At 35.7% G+C, this 25,193-nt stretch overlaps 2 protein-coding genes across 2 annotated transcripts in view; one reads left to right on the top strand and one right to left on the bottom strand.

Annotated features, from left to right (window-relative positions):
- The first annotated feature begins 1,446 nt into the window (after nt 1–1,446).
- LOC113227953 lies at nt 1,447–5,051 on the top strand. Its single transcript, XM_026461069.1, has 5 exons — nt 1,447–1,586; nt 3,365–3,491; nt 4,111–4,251; nt 4,506–4,667; nt 4,751–5,051. Exons 1-5 carry the CDS (start codon nt 1,485–1,487, stop codon nt 4,768–4,770), a joined length of 552 nt encoding a protein of 183 aa, XP_026316854.1. The 5' UTR covers nt 1,447–1,484; the 3' UTR covers nt 4,771–5,051.
- Nucleotides 5,052–5,615: 564 nt separating this feature from the next.
- Nucleotides 5,616–25,193, bottom strand: part of LOC113240609 (titin-like) — a 102,095-nt gene continuing 82,517 nt past the window's right edge. The window contains 19 exon segments of the mRNA XM_026477949.1: nt 5,616–6,191; nt 6,334–6,639; nt 6,782–6,976; nt 7,058–7,162; nt 7,664–7,960; nt 8,051–8,353; nt 8,571–9,283; nt 10,977–11,118; nt 11,204–11,491; nt 11,594–12,970; nt 13,056–14,027; nt 15,358–15,510; nt 15,780–15,890; nt 16,045–16,089; nt 17,309–18,371; nt 19,608–19,955; nt 20,306–20,347; nt 21,923–23,127; nt 24,044–25,187. Of these exon segments, the coding sequence (XP_026333734.1) occupies nt 5,995–6,191; nt 6,334–6,639; nt 6,782–6,976; nt 7,058–7,162; nt 7,664–7,960; nt 8,051–8,353; nt 8,571–9,283; nt 10,977–11,118; nt 11,204–11,491; nt 11,594–12,970; nt 13,056–14,027; nt 15,358–15,510; nt 15,780–15,890; nt 16,045–16,089; nt 17,309–18,371; nt 19,608–19,955; nt 20,306–20,347; nt 21,923–23,127; nt 24,044–25,187 (9,006 nt within the window). The 3' untranslated portion in view covers nt 5,616–5,994.

The following is a 25,193-nucleotide window of genomic DNA, read 5'->3' as shown; positions in this document are numbered from 1 at the left end:
TTTTTAAGTGGTTGGTTTATTCCCAGCCCAAAAAATCTTCAATAAATCTGTGGATGCTGTTCATTGCCGTTGTTATTTTTTATTCATATTAAAAAAATAAATGAATGTTTCCCTTAGGTAAAATTTAATTTCTTAAACATTTAAGGTACTTCCACTTCATGTCTCATTGATTTTTTCCAGCCTGTGAATGGGTTTTAGGGTATCAGAACAAATCCATCAAGCCAAATCTTCAATAATTTGTAGGTCCATTAAATGTCATAAAATAATGACCATTTTAGAAGCGTAACCATAAAATGTTCATCAACTTTATGGATCAAATTTCATATTAAAAAGTTTTTTATCTTTTTTTTATTACTAAATAATTTAAATTTAATTTAAATAATTTTATTCATAATTTAATAAGCAATATAAGCAGTGGCATAATTTTATCGTTAGACCTTGCTTATAACTGGTTTTTTTGCTGTCTCTTTCTTCGCACTATTGGCTTGTCCTTGTTACTCTCTGGTTTTTTTAAGTTATCCTTCTTTTTGTATACTACATAAAGTAATTAAAAATAAACGATTATACCCCATAATTTCACAAAAAAATGCGGATTGTCTTCTTTGGATGTCACTGATTATTCTGATTGAGTTTTGCTGGAGCTTTGGATTATCTAAATAATTTTACGGCATCTATGAGAAAAAGGCATCCAATACAATACAGTGTTTTAACGAAAGTCGTTTTCAAATCGTCCAGTAATGATTGCATGACGCTTGAGTAGATTATCCAAAAGTAAAAAATTACATGAATAGACGCAGTAACATCGGAAAAAATCGTTGTGGTTTTGCTTCTACTTTCCGTATTGTAATAATTAAGACAGTTGATTTGTACAATTGCATCCAAATTGTATCTATTTTCATCCAAAACCAATGTACACACTAATGTTATTAGAAATCAATCTGGGTAGGTATTCCTATATTTAATCTTATCGATCTCAAATCGTCGTAAATCTGCGGAGAAAATTTAAGGCCTGACTGTGCAAGTGGTCGAGAGACTATGTAGGTTTGGATGAGGTGATTTTATTGTGATTGAATTGAAATTGTATAAATCTGAAAATTCATTTAGCATTTTTTTTAAAGGTACCAAGGAAGCTAAAATTTATATTATTCGTTTTAAAATGGGATAGTACAATGAAAATAAAGTATTTATAAATTTAATAAAGCGGATAGTACAAGGTGGTAGGCCTCCTGAAATCTGTAGAATTTTCAGAATACAAAGCTAATTGCCACTTCGCTGCAAAAAAATGTGACGTCATTTCATACCAGGAAATCCGGTCATTCCCGGAAAGAGCAATAAATCTTGCCTAACCGCAGATAGAGAGATCGTGCGGAATGAGAGGGGGAACGTGCGTATGGGGCACAGGAGTTCTCCCGGGTGCAAGGCAAGCAGATCAATAGGCAAGCGTCCTGTCTCTCCGGAACCGCGGGGCGCGGCCGCGGTGGCGCATGGCGCCGCGCCACTTGCCTCTCGCTCTTCGGTCTGTAAACACGCTGCTTAGCCACAGCCGTACCTGCACCCGTATCACCGATTTATCTTTCGAGATGGAGGTAAGTACTTACTGTAGATGGCTTGTGTTGTTTTTATTTTTATTATTTATTTGTTCTTGTGATTCACAAACAATTGACTGAATAATTCTTTTAGGTAGAAATCTACTACTTATGTGAATAATGTGATATAAAATACATGTGAAAGTTGTGATTTTTGGTAATCACTTTTAAGCGATTATTTTGGTTTAAGTGATTATTAAGTTTCCTTTATTTTAAACCTATTAAGAAAATATTTTACTTAAACGGCTTTTTTCCAAATGAAATGCTAAGATTAGCGACTTAAAAAATTTGTGAATTCATTTGTGCTCAATGACAACGTTACTTCATAAACATAATTTCTTGTGATATTTTATTCATTTTTTGATTAGCTTAGTAATATTTGGTACTGACTTTGTTACATAACATATACATGGTTCTGGTAAATTAGTGCGCAGCATCCAGCTACAATCAGCGCGGTTCGGGGTGGGAGGGAAGGGTTTTGTTAGTGTGCGCGCCCGGTAGTTGTCCGACACGGGGCGGCGGGGCGGCGGCGTTGTTGATTGCGCCTGTTTTATTAACCTTTGCAATTTACCCCATCTCTCTCTCGCCCGATGCGCTTCCTTCAATTTTATGTACTTCCTTTCTCTGGATTGTCATGCTCATTAACGCTGTTTTGTCTTGTTCGTTCAAAAATTGGTACGTTTTAGAGAGATATGTAAGCGTAATCATCCGTTTAACGTGGTAAACTAAACAGTTTTTAAACTACCGGCTGTAAATCTGACTTTAGTTAAACTACCTATCCTTTGTGTATTATTCCACTGTGTTGTTTTCTTAAACAGGTAGATATCCATGAAGTTATGTTCATTGGTGATGTTATTCATGATGAATGGCGGTATTTTAATTCTCTCGTCATTCAAAACCAGGGCCTATATTGTACTTGAGTTGCAGTTTTTATTTTACCCGGGTACCGGGTTCTATCCGGATAGTAAGGTGGAAAACTCTGATCAAATTTAAACAAATATCTACCTATTTTTGATTAGAAAGAAAGAAAGGAAATACATTTATTTGATTACGTATGAACACATTATGACATTATGTGCTATTGTTGGAGATATGCATATTTAGGTGGTTCCTCTATCATCAATACCTAAACTTAAACGAAATTAATACAAAATACAAAAATACGTTGACTTTAATATTATATGCAACACATTTTAATGAATTTTGTAATTAAAGATAATGATGATGACTGATTACAATGTTGTAAAGTTATCGTTATAGGTTCAGAATAATAATACATTGATACAAGTATATTGGTTTGCTTAAGCACCTACCTACTTAAAAGAGAAAAAAGAGGAATATACTTGTGGAACTGTAGCATAAGCTACATACCTGCAGAAAATCCAAATTATTACAGTAGTCATCGATTTGTTTCAAAGGTACACTAGTGTATTTACTATATTGCGTAATCGTTGCGGGACCAGGGACAAATGACCTGCGAAAAGATCAAGTTAATTTTAGCACAGGCGCTTCTTACGAAGACAATAATTAAAGTCATTGACTGGCCCCGCAGCTTCCATATCAGTACAAGTATAATTATCGGGTATAAAGCAGACATAACTCGCTGCACAACAAAACGTAGTGTTTATTTCATTGAGCACAGCGATTTCTACTATCAACCAATATATTTGCCAAGTGAATTGTACAATTTTCATAAACATTAAATTATCGACTAGGCATTGTTTCCTAAATAGACAGCATAATTGTAAAACTGAAAGAGATTTTTTTTGCGGTTGTAGAACAAGCACTGGTGGTGGCTTCTTGCGGGGTTATTCGTCTTTTCGATTGCTGTGGCTTCTGGAGAAGTGTGGGAGGAGAGCGATCACGAGGTCCTTATCCGCAGTGAGAGGGGTGCTAAAAATAAAGGTTAGTACATATTTTTAGTCAGCGAAACTCATCGCTTCACGCGGTAACTCATAAAAAGTTAGTAGCCCTTTTAAATTGACTATATTATGTATACTTGTATATTGCACAGCAAAACGAGACTTGCAATAACATGCATCGGGCATTTTATACGTTTTGCTCACATATTTACCATTTTTTTCCAATTTGGAAGCTTTGAAACACGGTGAGCGTAATAAATGTTGCATCCTCTAAGAATAAATTTAATGGAATATCTACGTTTTTTTTAAAACACTCCTGCCTTTGTTATCTTCGTATTAAGTTTCTTTTTTTGGACATCTATTTTCAAAGTGCTGAAAATAAATCTGTAGACTGAATGGTGAACATGTGCACATTGTCTGGGGTAGAATTTCACAAGAAACAAGGACGGTAATGTGTTAAAACTTTACTGTGACGAACTGTATTTTTTTTGACTCGTGCATATTTCATGTGCATGTCGTCTGGTGTGGGATTTCTCAAGAAACGAGAACGGCAATGTCTTAAAACTCTATTATGATGAACTGTATTTTTGACTCTTGTACATATATATCGTCTATACATGTTTTGTTGGGAATACATATTGAGTCTACTTTTAAATTCCTAGGAGAAACTTGTCGCTACTCAAGAGGTGCATGGTCCGAGTGTGATTTCAAAACCAACTTCCGTTTCCGCACCCTGACGCTCAAGAAAGGGGATCCCAGTACTTGTGAGCGAACAAAGACTATTCAGAAAAAATGCAAGAAGCGTAAGTTTTTATAATACTTATCCTAATATCTCATTAGTTATTTGTGTATTTGTGTATTATATTGCATTTGATTGGTTTGATATGTACTGTGAAAACTTTTTTAAACATCTGATTGCTTACTGACCCATCCGTGTTATAATGAAAAAGGAAGTATTTTAGCATTTTCTATTGTTTGTCCGTTAGTAAATAGGTAGTTAGGTGCTTACAATTACTTTTTTTTTCAACTTTTATATGATATTTTGTACCATACACAGCTTGCCGCTATGAAAAATCGTCTTGGAGTGAATGCAGTGCTGATGGAGAAATGTCCAGAGTTGATAAGTTGAAGGCGAATAGTGACCCGGCTTGCGATCAAAGTAGGCGTATGACTAAAAAATGTAACAAGAACAAACAAGTGAAAGCCACTAAAGACAAGGGTATGAATGATCTTTTCTACACTTACTGCTTAAGTTCCTTGAAGACACTTACCCCTTTACATAAACATATTTTTTAATTTCAGGTCACCGAAATCGTCAGTAAAGTTCTTGCGGGACAAATTGTGTTTAGACTTAATATTTGTTTATTGAAATGATGTTTGTTCAGTGGTATAGATTAATTTATGTATCTTAATAGTGCCAAAATAGCGACGAGTAAATTAATTATCTGTTAATTTCAAGTTACACTTCTATGACATCAATTAGCATCGATTTCATACAATCTAAATCTCTATTATTGAATTATGTGATTGAATATTAAGTAGGAACGATTACTTTTAATGTCATCTATAAGTCCAAAGTTTGATATTAAAATAAATAAGTAATACATAACAGAACGTTATTTTATTTTGTCTCAAGCGTCTTTAGTTCTGTTTTGAATGAACTAGAAAGAAAATAAATATAGTTTCGATGTGCTAATGCAGCACAAGAATTGTATAAATGGAGTCAATACAACTAACGACCGCACTTCCGCAGTGAAAATGTTAACATGACAAAAGGCCTTCGTGGACGACCAGACCTTTTATCGAAGCCGGTCCATCGCCAAATGATGGCCAATTACAGACGCTTCGGGTTGATGTAATTATACCTTTAAAATAGAGGCACATTTTCATTCAATCAATAAAATTAAATAAAAAAATATTATATAAACCAGAAAGTGCAACCTACATTGAAAAAAGATTAAGTAAGGAGTTTCACATCAATATTGAGGAAAAAATTCTTAATTAAGTGAACTTGACGATAAGCCGAAAAAATGAACTTGCCCTCAGAACATTTTTGATATGTTTGGTGGTTCTCACCTATTTCAGATTGAGTACTTAATATTGTAGTAGAAGGAATTCAGGTGTTATGACAGAAACACAATTTTTATTATTATATTTATTATGCGTTAAATTGCAAATAAAGTCTGATTTTGTATTCGAGCTCATTCAATTTATCGAATAATTATTTTGCACCTATATTAAAATGTCTCCCTTTACATATTGAATGAAACTCAAACGTAATCAAACTTTAGATTATCTATATATCTTTAAATTTTACAAATAAATAAATTCTTAACTAGAATAAATATCTCAAATAATTACTACAATTGGTATAAAAATCGTATTAAAAATTATAAAACTATGAGTTCGGGGTTGGACACACTGTCTAGTCCTTTAATAAATTGTAGGCAGGTATGACTAAATGTTACTATCCGCCAACTATATGAACAATAAATAATTTTGTTGATAAATATCACAGGTAATAGTTTGTGGGTGTGCTCGTTGCATCACTTGAATAGTTGTTTAGCGTAGTGCCATATCTTGAAGAAGTACTCATCACGCCGGAGCAATTTGCTGCGTGCGTACGACCGAATGTCGGCGTCCATGTTGTGTTCACGTAGCCAGGACGTAGTAGTCTGAGTACTGAACGAGGTCGGTTCAGTCATCTCTGTGTGCTCGCCGGGCTCCTCGTCAGCATGTGAATCTATGACACGGATAACGTGTGAACAGTGTGTACGTACAGCTAGTAGGACAATTAAACATTTTCGTCACATTCATCCTATATAAAATGGTACATAGCTATACCATTTTATATAATACGACAATTGCTAAATGGATATACGTACCTTCACCAGGAATAACCTTGAAAGGTTCATAAGATTCCAAAGGCTCACTGACCCCTATTTCATTGCGAGCATATATCCTTATCATATAGGTATGGTTCTCATTTAAGTCCCTAATGTTGAATTTGAGGGTGTGTGCGTCGACTTTGCCAACTTCCATCCACATAGTCTTAGTAACGTCACGAATAGCAATGTTGTAGCCGAGAAGAGGAGCCCCTCCGTCCCATTCAGGGGTGCCCCAGGATGTCATCACAATGTTGTTACCCACAGTTCGTATTTCCAATGGAGCGGTCGGTGGTGATGGCACGGCTGAAAATTATTCGATTTTTTTGTATCCTTTCTAACTTATCTATATAATATAATCCGTATATTATTATTTTGGTTTTCATAACTCAAGTAAAGAATACCTGTACCTACATTAATTATAGTTTTTGCAATGTTTGAAACTTACTTGCATGCTTCTCTAGTCGAACGGATTGAGATTCGGCAGGCAAGCTAACACCAATTGCGTTTTCAGCAGATATTCTGAACACCAGCTCTTCCTTTTCTTTAATATTCTCTACGCAGTGTTCGTAAACCGAACCATTGACAGTTATTATCTTGGTCCATGATTTACCTTTCACAGTCTTGTATTCGATGATATAATCTAAAAACGAGCACGATAATATTCAAGTAACGTAAATGAACAACGAGTATCGCTTTGAAGAATATACCATATACAACTTACTTGTAATAACACTACCACCATCACTTTCTGGTGCTATCCATTGGAGTGTAACGGTCCTAGATGTGGTTTCTCGCACTACGAAATTTCTGGGTTTGGACGGCGGTGCTGAAGAAATAAGTAATAGTAACGTTTTTTTATGCAATCTTAACTGATTTGTTGTTTGTTTTAACCGACTTCAAAATAAGGAGGTTCTCAATTCGACTGTATGTTTTTTTTTGAATGTATGTTACGCAGTAACTCCGGTATTTTTGAACCGATGTTCATGATTCTTTTCTTTTTGTTGGAAAGAGGGTACCTCCATAGTGGACCCAGTTCATTTTGAAGAAAATCATCCACCTCTAAGGGTGGCTGATCATGCATGAACATTCATTTTTATAAATAGCGCCTAAATTTTCCTTAAGGAGCAATTATTTTAATGGTTGGTATTTCAAGGCGTTTTTCTCTCTCAATATACTTTGAGTAGTGAGAACCGATTTTTATTATCTCTTGTGTCAAGTCCCGTATAGTGGCGAACTAGGGGATATTTGAATAAAACTTAGCAAATAGACGTAATTCCATGTGATTTTGAGGTCGGTTTTTTTTGCAATCTTAAATTAAAATACTCACATAACGTTTTACCGATAGTTATCTTCTCATCGGATTCATACGCTTCGCTAGTTCCGATTTCATTTCTAGCAAATATCCTAAATTGGTATGTTGTATTGATTGCGAGCTTGTCTATCTTAGCTGAAGTTTCTGAAACTATAGCTGTATCTTTCCATTTCTTGCCCTCTTGTTTGATTTGAACACGATAATCTAAAATAGGTGACCCTCCATTCTTTTCTGAAGGATACCATGTTACAGTTACACACTCGTTGTCAATTCCATAAAATCTAAGTGGACCAAGAGGTGGCGATGGAACATCTGTAAGAGAAACGTTTTTAAACAATAAGCACAACAATAACGGTTTTGAATAAGTACTTACAATCGTTCTTAAAATTTCAAATTACTTACCAAGAGCTGTTTTTATTATGATAGGTTCACTTTCCAAAGCTTCCGAGAAACCAATTGGATTTTGTGCCATAACTCGGAACATGTATTCGAAGTTTTCATTTAGTTTTTGTATACAATATGTCTCGACGTCTCTATTGACGTCAGCCACTTTAATCCACCGATCAATTTCAGGTTCATGTTTCTCTATGGCATATTTTGTTAATTCTAGACCTCCATCATCAGTCGGTGGTTTCCATTCGATTGTTACAGATTCCCTGCTGATTTCGCGCATTATCATTGGTCCCTCAGGTTTACTAGGTTTGTCTGTAATGAGAGATTATTATTAAAGGAATTATTAAATTAATCAGTAGACAGAAATTTGGAAACCGTACTATGAGTTTATTTCCGAATCATTTATTATGACGTCGAGTATTGAAAACAAACACGCCTTACCGTACCTTAGTTTAATATAGCGTTCTCTATATCTCGTACTAAATATGAGACTATATGTTTTACATCAGGGTAACAAAAAAGAACTTACCGTATACTTTTAGTGAGAGTTCTAGAGAACTAGTCCCAGATTTATTACTGGCTTCAATTGTGTATTTACATGAATGTGATCGCTGTAGTTCTGTAATTGTTATAGTGCTTATCTGTTTTTCTGTTACTATCTGTATGTCCTTCGACTTTTCTATTCTAGAACCATTTTTATACCATATAATATCTGGTTTAGGTATTCCATCAACAGTAGCTGTCACTGACCATTGTTCACCCACTTTGCGTTTTTGGTTTATTTGTTCTTCTGGTACCTTGATAACTGGTTTCAGTTGCACTAATAAGGAGCAGGATGTTTCGACTTCACCGTATTCATTTGTAGCTGTACATTTGTATTCACCTTCTGAAGTTTCCATTGCAGTTACTACCAGAGTAGCTACCCTGTTTTCGTAAGTAGCCTTTGCAGTTTTGAGTTTCTTTCCATCTTTCCACCAAGTTACCTTTGGTTGTGGAATACCCCCGAATATACAGATGAGTTCTAGGTCTTCGTTTGGTTCTCCAATGAGATTTTTTAAGGGTTTTTCTACTGTCGGTGGTTGGGTCTTTGATACTTTCTCTATTTTTATGTAATCTGTCAATTGTGAAGATTCACTAACACCGACTTCGTTCACTGCAAATACCCTAAATCTGTACGAAGATTTTGTTTTTAAACACTCCACACAATACTGAGTTTTTGTGACATTTTCGATTGCTGTCCACCTGAAAGCAAGTAGTTTGAAATGAAAGTTTAAAAACAATAACGTATATGAACTAGACCTGAGTCGGTCGATAATTTCTGATAACCAGAGACGATCATGGCCCTTGCGTAAAGTGATCGGGATAAATCATATGTTCAATCCTTTAGTGAGTCACTCGTTGCTCACGATACTTCCCTATGACGTTTAAAAGTGACAAATTATACAATTAGCTTTTATTCTTTCTTGCTTCTAAGTAATGTGTATAAAGTTCAATGCATCATTGATAAACCACACTTAGGACACTAAAATTTATTCCTAGGAAAAGTAACTCCTACAAAACAAAATTACATAACAAAAATTTATAAGCATTCAAAATTACTAATTTACTATTTATTACTATTAGCTAGTGTACTCATAAATAGACACTCACAACGGGTCTCCCACGTTATTGCGAATGCCGATTACGCGAATAACCATAGTGCGAATACGGTTGTTGCGAAGCTATAATGCGCGACGGTTTTCTTTCACGAATTGTCCGTTGCGCGATAGTTTAAAAGTGCGATGGTTTTTTTTTTGCAAGAATGACGAGAGCACGAAGACAGATTTGCCAAAGCTGGAAAGCCTAAATGGTTTATCTTACGATGGTTCATTTGCTTCACGCAAGTTTCAGTTGAGGTTTCAATGGTCTGGTATTCTTTTCCGTTCATTTACATAGGAAGGGAAGTTCATAATTTGTAACAATTAATCAAAGAAAACATTCTTTAATTTAAACTTTTATATGTATAAATAAATATAATAAAAATTAGGATTATGATTTAGGAAGTTATTAACCGGTGTTGTTCGCGTCTGTAGACTGTGACTCTAGATTCCCTACACGTGACTTCTGGGTAGTGCCAAATGAACTACTGATTCCTTAAGATCTCAGGTTGTGAAGCTTTACGATGGTCTCACGTAATATCTAAATATCGCCTAACTTGGTGGCGGAGCCCCTCATAGGACTCGTCCGGTTAGCGACCACCCTTGCGTCGGAGTCGGTCGCAAAGCACTTTGGGTGTGTTCCGACTGTGCGCGCGAGTACCAGCTCCTCCCTCCCGATTGCCACAGTCTCACCAGTTCTCGGCTCACATGGTCCTGCAACCTTGCTCTGCAGCGCTGAGCGAGCCGCTTTGACGCGGGGGCCAGGGAGACCCGGTGCAACGGTTGTCCGCTGGCCGCCCGCTGGTACGCAGAGGACCCGAACCCGGGCCTGTCCCAGCCAGGGAGGCTATCATGTCGCCAGTGATAAAAGCCTATGCATTTTTCTTCGTGCCGGACTGGGACTCCGGAGTGGAATCCGTCGGCCTAACTTAGGTTGGACCGGGGGCCCTTCCGTCCCCCACGCCAAGGTAGCGCTACACTTGGTGTTCCAGGGTGGAATATGGTCTATTCTTTAAGAACGAGAAGGTGAACTGTGTCTTGGGTGGGGACTTCACGTGAGAGTGAACGAGACAACAATAATATTGTCAGTTCTAGACTGAGTGTTATGTTAATTGTTAAATAATATCTAAAATTATAATAATCAATGAAACTCTAAAATGATTGTGTTATTTAGAAGCTCATAACCCGGGTTATGGGGTCACAGATGTTGTGCAAATAATTTTGATTCGATCAAACACGGTCGATACACGTCTAATATAAACGGTTGACGAAATTTTATTTGGACACTCTGTACTTACTCTGTTGTATTGATTTCTTGATATTCTACAATATAGCAAATGATATCTGTAAAACCTTTATCTTCTGGTTCTTCCCAGCAAATATTAATAGAAACATCATCAATTTCTAGTACGTTCGGTTTTCCGGGTGGTGAAGGTATGTCTAAAAGAGGGCAATGTTTATTATTATTTTTGTTTGTTCAATCTAATACATATGATGGCTATACAATTGTTTTTGTTGTCCTTACCCAAAACAACTAAATTGATTTCTGCTTCTGCTTCACCACAATTATTAACTAGTCTTAATTTATATACGCCAGCGTCGCTGGTTTCTACTTTCTTTATCGTCAAGCTCGCTGTCTTCGAATCTATTGAAGGTTTTGTGTGTTTTGACTTTTTAATAATCTTAGAATTGACAACCCATTCGTCATTAGGTTGGGGCACGGCATCGTAATGCACGTACAGAGATACATCATTGTTTCTCTTTATTCTATATTCACTGTTGTAATCAAGAATCTTTGGAGCGGATTCTAGCACTGCAAAAATGGCATAGTACATAGTTATTTTAACGTTATACTTTCTTCAGGAAGTCATAACTATAATAATTTTACACAACGAATGAAATGATGACTACTTACCTTCTACTTTCAGTTTTGTTGAACATTTAGCATCTAACAGCGCGCAAGAGTATTCACACTGATCATCTTCTGTACACTTACGAATTATAAGAGTGCGCTTGATAACATCCGATATGAGTGTGTATTTCTCCGTATCTTCTATCACTGTCTTTTTTCTAAACCACGTGACGTCCAAAGTTTCATCAGGAATTTCAACGGTGAGATAAGCATCTGTGTTAGCTGGTACTACAATAACTTCTGGTAGTCTAAGCGTGAAATCTGTAGATGGAATGTCCACAATCAATTTTGCAGTGCATCTGTCATTACCTACTTCGCAGGCGTATTCCCCTGAGTCGCTGTCTTCGCAGTCGTATATTTTTAATTTTTGTTTCTTTCCGTCAATGGTGAGTTGAATATGATTCGAAAATTGGATCTCTTTGCCATCCTTGAACCATTGTACCAATGCGTCACCTTTGGTTAATTCAATATCGAATGTCGCTTTATTTCCTTTACTGACTCTTTGATTTTGAAGCCGAGATATTATTTCTGGAGGTAGTTCTACAACAGTCACTTCTGCTGTACATGAATCGTCTCGCAGTAAGCATGAATATTCTCCTTCGTCGTGGACTGATGTATTTCTAATAAGCAATTTTCTGACATTGCCTCGCTTTTCAAATTCATACTTATTCTTTTTTTGTTTGATGCGTTCACCATCTTTTTCCCAGAACACGTCTGCAGTTTCTGAGTTAATTTCCACTTCTAAAATAGCAATATCTCTTTCTTTTACTTCAAAATCTTGCAGCCTACGTACGAATTCTGGAATGGTTTCATGAACAACTAATTTTGTGCTAGTTTCTTGTCCTTTTACAATGCATTTTATAGTGCCTACATCAGTTAACTTGGTCCTCTTGATTCTTAATTTATGAATGCGACCTTCCTGAATAATTTCTCTATGGTCCATGCCACTAAGCTCTTTACCATTGTGATACCACTTAGTGGATACTGTATGCGAAGTCTGGCATTCGAGAACTACTGTTTTGCCTTCTTCAGTTTCGTAAGATGTTTTCAAATTTTTTACAAATGTTACTTTGTCCACGTCTATTGTAACACGGGCACCGTGGGAAGCTTTGCCTGCGCTATTTGATGCGACACACTTATAATCACCTGAGTCCACTTCTGAATCCACATTTGTTATAATCAGTTCAATATTTTCACCATCAAAGTTTTGAGTTACAGTTTCTGAAGGTGTTATTATTTGATTATTTCTGTACCATGTAATTGATGGAACAGGATTACCAGTAACTTTTGCGATTAACTTGATTGTGCCCTTTTCCTTTACTGTGATTTCCTGGAACCTATGTATGAACAATGGCGGTTCAGCATTTTCTTCAGTTGGTTCTGAAAATATTTAGTTAATTATAAATAGTTATCGAATACTGCCATTAATAGTAAATAAAATATTTATAGTAATAATAAGACTTGCCTTCTATGGTAATGACAGCGCTGGTTTCAGTAGATCCTTCAGAGTTAACAGCTTTAAGGGTATACACGCCATCATCTTTTCCTTTCCTTGGTTTAATGATGGTAATTGTATGTGTATTGCCATCTGACTTGGTCGCCAATGATTTAACTGGCTTGTTATTTTTATACCAACTAACTGTTGGTTGAGGATTTCCAACGACTTGTGCTGACAAAACTACGCTTTCTCCTTCGAGTATGCTTATATTTTTCAGAGGCTCTATTACTTGAGGCTTTTCTTTTTCTCCTGTTTTTATTTTTAGTACAATAGGCAAGCTGGCTTCACCCTCTCTATTCACTGCTAATACAGTATAAGTTCCTTCCTGGAATTTTTTCACGTTTGATATTTTTAGGACACTGCAGTACATATGCATGTCCGATTCAGTTGCTATGGAAATGTTTTCATCGGGTATTATTTCCTCCCCTTTGAAAAACCAAGCTATGTCGGGCTCTGGTATAGCTACAAGTCTACACTCTAAGAATATTTGTGACCCTTCGTCAACATATTGAGCTTTTGGTCGTTTAGAAAAGGTTGGCGGAATACCTTCTAATATGTCTGCCAATGACGATTCTCTGGACAGACTCTTCCTAGACAAAATAGTCATTTCTGATCCATGATCAGAAAGAGGAGCTTCTACTATTAGTTCAGTTGTACTCGAAGCAAAGCCAGCTGCGTTTTTGGCTACACACGTAAATGTACCTGCATCTTCTGGGAATACTTCACGAATGACAAGAGTTGCGACGTTATCGTCGTCATAGTACATTTGGAAGTCTTGTGATGGCTTGATAATAGCTGTCTGTCTGAACCAAGTAATTTGTGGTCGTGGGTAACCTTCAACTTGGCACTCAAATTGCACTGTTGAACCGTCTGGTGTATGTTTGGGACGTAGTTTTTCCACAAATATTGGTGCTTTTGCCTGTTCCTCTGAAGCAGGTTCTGTAAAATTAGGATTGATGTTAGTTACAGTTATATATAAAAAAATATTACAATGTTTAGAAAGTGGTTATATTACTCTCAAAAGATTTTTATTTCGGTATTTACGAATTTCACATTTCGGAAGAGGAAAACGGTCCTACATTTTTGACAATTCAGTTTGAAAGTATTCATTATAAAATAGTTTTAGAATGTTAAAGGAATAACTTTCCGTATTTTATTTATGACACCAATTGACGAGACTAACAAGTTGTGCGCCTGGTGATAAGCGACACGCTTTAAATCGCAAAGGACACTGCCGCTGTGCCCATCACCCTTCGCAAATTCGGCACGGCGTTGCGTACGTCGTTTGGGTGTATACGCTACGCCACTGAACATACTGTCATGTATAGAGGTGGTTTGATAACAGCGTTTACAGTGTACACTTGACCGTCCTGTTCAGTGAAAGTGTGGGGCATTTTATTAAGCGTACACGCTGGCCCACTTATCGTATTTAAATCCGTTAGGCTTTTTCGATATAGCGTTAGAACATTGGAGCGTTTTCGCATTTCGATGAGCATATAAAAGTGGTGTTTTATTCAGTGTGTTAAAATTTGTTAGTGAAATAGGTTTCTTGTGCTTATAAATATGGAATAAGACGATACTGAAGTATATTTAGAAGAAACGCTTTTATATATAACTTGTTTAATGAAATAACTGACATAACTTATGTTATTTAATGAATGATGATTTGAAACTGATGATTGAAATCAATGACTCTGGCCGTGTTTGCATTTCTCTTATTATCATTTCGAACGATATTATGACGTGATACTATTCCAGAAGAATCACATTCACATATTAAATAGCAGGAAAGCAAACGCTTATTAATTAGCATTATTATTAGGACATTAGGTATCACCAAAAGTATTAAACCACATTAACTACTTATTTAATACGTAAAAAGTATATGGCCTCAACATTTTACAACTATTATACTGTTGTCGTTACAACTAACATTACTGCGTGCAGTCGTGCAAAGCCGAATACTCATAAATGTAAGATCTGTAGAGAACTTGCGCCGACATCGGCGCAGTCAGCGGTAAGCACTTATCGCATAACCTTGAGCGGGTGACGGAGCCCTGGCTCAACGAACGCCCCGCAGCCGCAAGTGCGAATTTGCGGCCTTGCGAAGTTGACAAGTCCTATGTGCTTGTAATTTCCCTTTGATTTTGACTACCCTTTGATTTAGTTGCCCAACTTATCTTTATACAGACGGACAGAGGGCGATGTGTCACCATACTACCGTACCATCTTTCTTACTGTCTTTAGGTAAACCATTTTAGGTACTTACTTTCGAATACTGGAAGTTTGTCAATTTTTTCATTCAGTTTCTTCTGTAAGTATAAAGTGTAGTTGGCTTCGTCCATCAAATATTGCGCTGGAACCCAGCCTTTTTCTTCTGTGAGATGTTTTCGGACAAACCACCAATCTTGATTAGTTGTTTCTGTAAAAATAATAAATAATTTTAAAATGTTAATATATTCGGAATGTTAAAACTATTATTCAACACATGTAATTGAAACCCAATTATAACCAAATATTTGCAACTCTAACTTAACGTCCTTGTTTATTACTATCAGCATACACCATCCTTGCCTCTGTTGTTCTTTCCAGTTAATACAGGTTTGATTCTTTCAAGTAGAGTCTAAACTCGAAGTGCATATTTAACCACAAAAATCTATTAAGTAGTGTCAATAATAGTAGTGTTAATACCTAGTATGTAAAGGCGTTCGCCTTCGACGAGGTTGATAGCTTCGTCAGTTTCGGCTACGTAAGAATATACAGCAAACACGGTATCACCACTCCGTACGTCCAATGGAGTATCTGTCAAAAAATTGCATTGCGTATGTTTACTTTACACTCACCATTAATTAAGTATTATAGAAGCGAGACTAATTCGAATATTTTGTATTTGGACTTGAAGGAAACAAGAATAACATACTAACTTTTCTATTTCATTCGATAAACGAATACTTGCCTGGGAATTCTTGTTCTCGGGAAATACTCATTGATGCATCTGCTTCTGTAAATTCAAATTAATAAATTAAATGAAAACCTATCCTCAACAAACAAGAAAGAAAGCAATGTCTAAGATATTTTAAGAAGCTGTACGATATATCAAAGTTGCACTTCAATTCTCAGTGACACAAAGCGCACAAACTTTAACATAAGTAAGCCAAGCGCATTCGGTTTAAGTTAACTGATTCGAAAAACTATTGCAGTTAAGTTACATAACTAAGGACTGGCAACAGGCGAACAAATGTGGCTGGCAAACAATTTACATCATTTTAAAATTACCACTCTATGCAGTTCAGATTGTTTTATTTTAAGTGTCGTATAAGACGAAAATGGGAAACTTACATATTTGTTTCATTTAATACAACAGATTGATTTCGATGAAAGTTACTAAAAAGTGTATAAAGTAAGTACCAATCATGTACCAACAAAATACGGGCATTAAATATTAAACATTATGATTTACGAAATGTATAGGTAGATATCTAAAGGTTTAACCCGATGAAAAAAAAAAGACTTTTTTCACCTCACCAGCTCGGAAAGGCTTTTCTGCTCATTAGAAATCTGCGCGCTAAAGCAGTTTTTCCACCGTAGCGTGTATAAGATTTTTGAAATTCGAACTTGACTATGGAATATTGTGCACCTAACTTTTTTTTTCGATAAAAAAAACATTATGACACGTTCAACTACGTGATTTGTCGTACATTATCTATGTAATATACCTCCATTGGTATATTTTATTCTTATTATTGTTGACATTAAATTGACAACGATATTTTGTTATTCAAAACTGATTTGTTTAAGTTCAACTCTATAGTGAGATGAAAAGTTATATATTTTAGTTCCTCGCTATAGTGATATGAAAAGTTATGTGTTTCGCTCGGTAGTAAAATAGTTTTGCGCCTCGTGCCTTGAAACCCTCGCTACGCCCATGATTCTATTTTTAGTCCAATGTTAGGATCCTTCGCTTGCTCAGGTTTCATTACAAGCACTCGCGTCAAGCAACAACTTTGCAGCCTTGCATAACAAATAACTATTTCTGAAAACGTGCAAAATTAGATTCCTAAACCGGATAGCGAAGCGATAAAAAGCAATGGGATCATACTCTAACATAGTGTTGAACACAAATGCAAAGGTAAAAATAGTAAATATTTATTAGATTTATAAATATAAGTATTCTTAGTTATGCAGCAAATTCGCAGATAGGTAATTACTTTCCCTTTTACCTTGTATTTGTGAGGGTTTCCTCGGCTTTCGTTTTGCGGATATTGTAAGTTGCTCTTCCTCATAGGTATCTTCATTTATTTTTTTGGGTTTGAATTCAACGCTTAGTTCTTCAATTTCACTGACCTCATACGCAGGTTTTTTAGGTTTTCGTTTAATAAACATTTCTATATTTTCTTCCGATTCAGCTTCACTCAAAATTACTTCTTCAACTTGACTATCATCTTCTATTTCTTGCGTTAGTTTGATTGATGCCTCATCGGCGGCTTCGGAGATGGTAGGTTTTTTCTTCGACTTTAATTTAATTTTACTCGACAGAGAAAGTTCCTCTGTTGTAAATTGTTCAGTTTGAGGTTTTATATCAAAACTTACCTCCTCCTGATCATTAACTTCATATTTAGGCTTTCTTTCCAATTTGAGACTCACGTCTTCGGTAATTTCTGAAGTTTCATCATCAATAGGTTTTGGCTTTGATATAGTAACACTAGAAGTTATATCTTCTCTTGTCACTTTTTTCATTTTTTTCGGTTTTTTCAATGACATCATTACATTTGTCGTGTCGTCTTCAATTTCTATGTCACTTTCAATCACTTCCACTACATCTGGGCCCTCTTCCTCTTCATAGAATTTGATTGAAGCTTCGTCGGCTTCTTCGGTAAATGTAGGCTGTCTTTGGGGCTTCAGTTTAACTTTACTTGTGAGAGAAATTTCTTCTTCTGCATATGAATCTAGATGAATGTTAAATTCTTGTTCAACATCCTCTTTGGTTTTTGTAGACTTTGGTCTAAACGTTACTGTTTCTGGTTCTGTTACTTCAGGAAGCGTTACAGAGGGCTTTCGTCGGGGCTTTAATGTCTTTTTGATCGTTACTTCCTCTTCAACTTCTTCAGTTTTCTTGACACTTGGTCGTCGCGGTTTTAAAGTAACTTGCTCTGGTTCTTCATGTTTAACATCGTTGTCTAATTCTACGTCTTCTGATATTTGTTTCTTAGCTTCGATAATATCTTCATAACCAAACGAAGGCTTTTCCAGCTCTGTTTTTTCAATTTCCGGTAACTGAGGTTCCTTGTATACTTTTTTCTTAATTTTTGCAGCTTCTTTTACGTTACGGGATAATATTCCATTTTGTCGGACACTACCTAAAAAGTTTATTACGGGCTTAATTATTTGCGGCGGCCAATCGTCAATATATCTTATTCGGCTTTTAAGTTGGAACGTGGGTAGAGTTACTGATTTCGCCTCAAGTTTTGGTTTTGTTGTGGTTTTCTTTAATTTTAGTTTTGTGAATTGTGCACCTTCTATACTTTCAGCGTGTTGAGGCTGACCCATTTCTAAAACTTTTCTTTCAATTTTGATAGGAACTAACTTAGGTTTAGGTTTAGGTTCTTTTTGTTCTTTTTGAGTAGGAACCGAATCTTTGCGTGGCATTTCGAGTTTCTGTTCGTCTTCTGTTGTAATTGCAATTTCAGGTTTTGTCACCTTCTTTTTTTTCTTGGGTTTCTGGTCTGGTACCTCGTCATCCTCTTCGGGCTTAAACACTTGCTCTTTAGGCTCTGGTGACGTGTCCTCGGGATGTTCTGGTGTTGGTACGTTATCTACTTTTGTCTTTTGAGGAATATCTTTTTTCTTGATTTGTTTAACTTTTTTAGGCTTTTCTTCAACCATACTTTCTATTGTTTTGACCTCTATAGTTATTGGTTCGGCAGTGTCTGCTTCGATTGTTTCTGAAGGTATTTCTTCTATATTGTCTGTCACGTTTTCAATTAGTTCAACAATTTCTATCGTATCATCTGGTTTATCTTTTTGCCAGGTGCCCAAATCCTCAGTTGTAATTTCGTCCAAAGTCAATTTATCTTTTACCGGCTTTAATTTCTTTTTGGTTTTCTTTGGCTGTTGCTGTACTTCTAAAGATTCGTCCATTGGTTTGTCTTCAGAAACGGTATTGATTTCCTTTTCCTCTATAAGTACTGGTGTAGAAGGTGCTTCTCTTACCTGTGCTACATTTTGTACTGGTTCTTCTTCCAATTTAGGAATAGATTTTTTTACTGGAAAGTCATCCGGCGCAAGTTGTTCGACTGGTTTTTTCTTTTCTTTTTTAGGTTTTTTGAGAATGTCTTCAGAAGTCGTTTCCTTGTGTGGGGTTTCTTTATTTTTTTCTGGCTGGGAAACTTCTGGAATTGATCCAATATCTTCGTGTGGTTTTTCTTCTGAGTCATCAGAAATCTCAGCTTTATGAGGACTGAAATCGAATTCTTCTGGTTTTTCTAATTCCACTTTCTCCAGGTCTGGGATTATTGGCACTTTAACAGGTTTCTTTTTTATTTTAGCAGCTTCTTTTATATTGCGGGATAATTCTCCATTTTGACGAACGCTACCCAAAAATGAAATAATGGGTTTAATTTCTTGTGGCGGCCAATCATTGATGTATCTTATTCGGCTCTTAAGCTGGAACTTAGGTAAAGTAACACTGGTTTGCTCTTGTTTTGGTTTTTGTGCTGGTTTTTTAAGTTTTAGTTTAGTAAATTGTGGGCCATCAATCTCTTCAGGATGTTGCGCTTCGTTCACTTTAACAGTAACTCTTTCAATTTTCATTGGGACAAGTTTGGGCTTTTTAGTTGTGACGGGTTCAGAAATTTCATCTGGTTGAGTCTGTGTTATTGGGACATCATCTTTGCCTTGCTTAGTTTCTTTTGGTTCTTCAGAGGGTTCCACTTTTTCATCAACATGTTCCGTAACTTGCAGCGGAGTATCTTCGTTTTTCTTAGATTTTTTAGGTTTCTTTTGCTGTTGTTTTTCTTCTTCGACTAGTTTGTTGGCGTCTTCGGGTTCTTCTACAATGATATCATCAACTTTCTGGGGTGCAATAACTTCCTTTTCTTTTGGTATCTTGTGTTTATGTGTTTTCTTTGGCTTTTCTTCTAGCGGCGTAGTTTTATCTTCACCGATTTCTTTTATTTCTTCTTTAATTATAGCTTCTATTGGAGATGGTGTCTCGTCACTTGGCTCTTCGAGGGATAGTTGTGTTTTTTTGGGAACGTTTTCTATTTGTGGAATAGTATCTTTCTTCTTCGGCTTTTTGGGCTTCTTTTCTAACTTTTGTTCTGCCTGTTTAGGCTCTGTTAAAGGCTTATACACATCTTCAATAACCTCTTCTACATCATGTGGAGTAGTAATTTCTTGTATTTCTTGTATTGGTATCATTGCTGCCTTTGTATCTTCAAGTTCAGGCGAAGAAAGCTCTACAGGAACTTCTGTAAACATCAAGTCAAGATTGAAATGAAATAAAAGGAGTGAATTATTAACGACCTGACAAACATGGTCCGTTTTAGTTAATTGTTGTTTGATTTGATTGATTATTGAAAAACTGGACTTGATTCTGAGTAAATAAATTTTGTACAATTTTACAACATATATATAATTTTATTTCGTTTTTAATACTAATGCATTTTTAGTAGTACCGAGACTGCAAATCTCATGATAGTACATAGTTAAGCAGTGGGTAATGTCATTTGTGTATTAACATGAACTAACTTCGTGGAACATGTTGAGTGGAGAGTTAGATATAAAGAATACAAAGCTCTTTAAGAGATATCACATTTTTTTACAGTGAAAGTGCTTTGCAGAGCAAACAAATGATCTCCACAAACAAATGTATTGATTGCCCTATACAAAGTTAAATAGAATAAAAGTAATAGAACTTAAAAGAAAATGTTATATAGCAGCACTATTTCTTTACATACAATTATTGTTTGCTCTTTTTGTGAAAAATAACGATTTTCCCAGCTTTAATGCGGTACAGGGAGTAGACGTGAAATTTTATCTCATGAGTCTTATTAGATGTCGTTTTACGCTGTAATATACTTTATCAATAAAAATAATTTTATTTTAATAATTAACACTAAAGATCCGAAATATAAAATAGTGATTGGTAAGAGTCGTGTTATTATAATATAATAAGTTAATAACTAAATATAATCGTAGCAATTATTATTTTTCATGGTTGCGTGAATATACGTCATTTAAAGCTGTCTGTTATTGTTATGTGTTATAGTATATCAGAAAAATGCATGAAGACACTTACAGCGGTAGAAAGTAACAACTAGTTGAATAAAATTCAAATATAATTTAAAAAAAAATTCAAGCGTTATTATTATTGTGAGTGTTGTAGTGCATTGAAGTTAACGTTATTTACTGACATGAAGTCAACTCTTTTTACTAACAACTGTCAGCAATTGTTTGTGTAAGAGGTGAAGCGTGTGAATTTATTATCGATGTGTGTGATGATTTGAAGTCAATTTTACTACATTGATAGAATTTTTCATGTTTGCTACTGTCGACTTACCATCTTTTTGTTTTTGTTTAACCGGAATATCGGTATTTTCATTTATTTGTTCTTGAACAGGTGCTATTTCATATTCTTTTTCATGTTTAACTGTAGGTTTTTCTTTTGTAGGTTTCTTAAACTCAGTAATATCTATTTCTTGGCCTATTTGAGAAACTTCTGAGGTTTTAGTGTCTTCTATTACTTCGGCCGCATCATGTAAGAAATCAACTGCCTGGTCAAGAATATCTTCCATGGTTTTGATCTTAGGCGTCTCAACAGTTTTCTTCACCACACGCTTTGTAATTTTTTTAGTTTTGCGGTCACCTTCTGGCGTCTGTATTTGTTCAACAATCGTCTCTTCCGGTATCTCAGTGGTCTCTTGAGGCCTGTCTTTTTCTTCTCGCTTTTCTTCAAGAATAGTTACTGTCGTTACAGGAGCTTCATCGTCCTTCTGGATGGTATAAATTTCAATGACTTCTTGTTTGCCATCCATTCCTTTATGTATGACTTTCTTAGTTTTCTTAACTTTTGTCACTTTTCCTGTTTCGGCATGTACTTGAGACATTTCTACCGTTTCTGGAGTTTCTTCGATTATCTGGGCCGTATCAGGAATCACATCGTGTAATAATTCATCAACAGTCTGATCAAGAACTTCTTCTGTGATTTCCATCTCAGGTGCCTCAACCGTTTTCTTTACTATACGCTTTGTAATTTTCTTAATTTTGCGGTCACTTTCTGGCATCTGAATTTGTTCAACAATCGCCTCTTTTGGTATTTCAGTGATCTCTTGAGGCCTGTCTTTTTCTGCTGGCTTTTCGTCAAGGACAGTTACTGTCGTTATAGGAACTTCGTTGTCCTTATAGTTGGTTGAAATTTCAATGACTTCTTGTTTGCCATCCTTTTCTTTATGTATAACATTTCTAGTTTTTTTAACTTTTGTCACTTCTCCTGTTTCAGCATGAAATTGCGACACTTCTGTTTCCGGAATTTGTTCCGTTACTTGGACCGTATCAGGAATCACGCCATGTAAGAAATTATCGACTGTCTGATCGAGAACTTCTTCTATTGCTTCGGTCTTGGTTGTCTCAACTGTTTTCTTTACTATGGGCTTTGTGATTTTCTTAATCTTGCGGTTATCCTCTGGCGTTTCTTTTTCTTCAAGAATCGTCTCTTCTGGTACTGCTGTTTTCTCTACAGGCTGTTCTCCAATTGGTGTCGACTTAACTAATTCAGCTGGTTGATATTTAGAGTCTTCTAAGGTGGGCTTTTTTTCTGCTCTTTTAATTTGAAGTGGTATTCCTAATGTCTCTTCAAGCAGATCATCTCCTTCGTCTTGATTGTCAGTTGCCGTTTTATTCTTTCTTCTCATAGTTGTTATTTTAGTAGTTAACTGTTCGTGTTCCCTGCTTCCAGGTTTTTTAATAGATGTTGTAATGTTTTCTACTGTTTCATTGACACTGGATGATTTAGGTGAAATTGTGTTGTCTTGTGTGTGTTCTGAAAAGTAGTGACCAGTTTTGTATATTTAGTGGTATGTTGTTATAGAGTACGATTGTGTCTTTGAGTAAAGTGTGTAATATGCTAACAATTGTTTTTAAACATTTATGTAAGTCCTTACATGATGACTGTTGTTTTTAGCAATTTAATATAAATATATTGCTCATAGTATCATTGATATTTTTGTTGGCTATTTATTTGAGATATAAAAATAACCACTCCTTTTTCAAGATTGTCCCGTGTTTTATGTGTTAATAAAAAATAAAAAATATGATGTGTTGAAGTGAGTTTTTAAACTATATGAGGTTTATATATTATTCCTAAATAAATTCTGAAATGATATTGTACTTTGGTATTGATATTGTACTTATTGTACGTTTAACTTTGGCTATGAGGTAAATGGTGTTACTTTTAAAAATAACACTTTCCTTTCCTGTTCCCGTATTCTTCTGATGTCATAGACAAAATATACTTATTAAATATACTAATAGTTTAGTAGTTTCGCAAATAGGTAGCTGCTGTTGAAATATAATTGTGCTTTAGCGTAAACTATTTATGTAATAGATTTGTGTTTTGCGGAGTATTTGGGATGTAATGCCGTAGTTGTGTTCAGTTTGAATGTTTATGTAGGTAAGATCCATTCGACATTTAATAAATAAAAATGTTTATTACCTATATAATGGTGAGCATCATGTAAAGAAAGTTCACAAGGGTCGGGTTGAATCCATCTCTGTCACGCAAGTAATGTAAAACGTAAAGAAACGTGTAATGCTGTGTCGCGCGTATATTGTAGTAAAGGTACAACCAATTATAATGCACATAAAGTCGATTCATAGTATGATACGTTTTAAAATTATTCTTTAAATTGTGATTTCAAAAACTATAATTTTTAGTTCAAATCTGTGTAGGCACTTACCCTCAGGTGAAAGAGATGTGTCCTTTGTTATGATTTCATCAGTTGGTGTTTCTGTGTGTGATTTGTCCTTTCCTGCGTCTTTATGCTCGACATCTGTCACGGGTACTTCATAGTCCATTTTAATAGTAGAAATTTCGACGACTTCTTGCTTATCTTTACCTTTTTGCAATATTTTAATTTCGTCACGTTTTTGCGATATTTCCTCCGATTCTGGTGTTTCTTCAATTACAAGAGCAGTGGTGAGAATGGCGTCACTTATGAATTCACCTACTGCCTGATCAAGAACTTCTACAATGATATCTGTCTTAGGAGTCTCATCTATTGTTTTCTTTGTACGCTTTCGTTTACCCTCTGACTTTTGTTTTTCGTCAACAATCGTCTCTTCAGGTACGCCAGTGATCTCTTGAGACCTGTTTTTCTCAGCAGGTTTTTCAACGAGAATAGTCAGAGCTTGGTCGTCCTTTTGGACTGCAGGAATTTGGATGAGTTCTTGTTTACCATCTTCTTGATTTCGTATGACTTTTTTAGACCTATTTATTTTTGTCATTCTACCTGTTTCTGTACGCACCTCTGAGACTTCGACCGTTTCCGGAGCTTCTTCAATTATTTGTGCAGTATCGGGTATAGCTTCGGGCAAGAAATTATCTACAGTTTGGTCGAGAATTTCTTCGATGGTTTCTGTCTTAGGAAATCCAGCCGTTTTCTTCACTGTACGTTTTGTGGTCTTCATAATATTGCGTTCACCTTCGGGCGTCAGTGTTTCTTCAACAGTCGTCTCTTCCGGTATTTCAGTGAGCTCTTGAGGCCTGTCTCCCTCTGTGGGTTTTTCTTCGAGAATAGTTACAGTCGTTACAGGAGTTTCGTCATCCTTTTGAACAGTAGAAATTTCGATTACTTCTTGTTTACTATCTGTTTCTTTTCGTATTATTTTTTTAGATTTCTTTACTTTTGCCACCTTTCCTGTTTCTGAACGCACTTCCGAAACTTCTACGGTTTCCGGAGGTTCTTCAATTATTTGTGCAGTATCGGGTATAGCATCGTGCAAGAAATCATCTACAGTTTGATCGAGAATTTCCTCGATGACTTCTGTCCTAGGCTTCTCTGCCGTTTTCTTCACTGTACGTTTTGTGGTCTTCTTAATTTTGCGTTC

The sequence above is a fragment of the Hyposmocoma kahamanoa genome, unplaced genomic scaffold (genome assembly GCF_003589595.1).
Source record: "Hyposmocoma kahamanoa isolate Upper Pololo Valley unplaced genomic scaffold, ASM358959v1 100021, whole genome shotgun sequence".
In the NCBI taxonomy this organism is placed as follows: domain Eukaryota; kingdom Metazoa; phylum Arthropoda; class Insecta; order Lepidoptera; family Cosmopterigidae; genus Hyposmocoma; species Hyposmocoma kahamanoa.
This window is presented reverse-complemented; position numbering and strand designations above follow the sequence as displayed.

Coding starts and splice junctions, on each gene's coding strand:
- LOC113227953 (XM_026461069.1), top strand. CDS start 1,485: ATGGCGCCGCGCCACTTGCCTCTCGCTCTTCGGTCTGTAAACACGCTG. Junction 1,587..3,364: donor ATTTATCTTTCGAGATGGAG/GTAAGTACTTAC, acceptor TTGCGGTTGTAG/AACAAGCACTGGTGGTGGCT. Junction 4,668..4,750: donor GAAAGCCACTAAAGACAAGG/GTATGAATGATC, acceptor TTTTAATTTCAG/GTCACCGAAATCGTCAGTAA.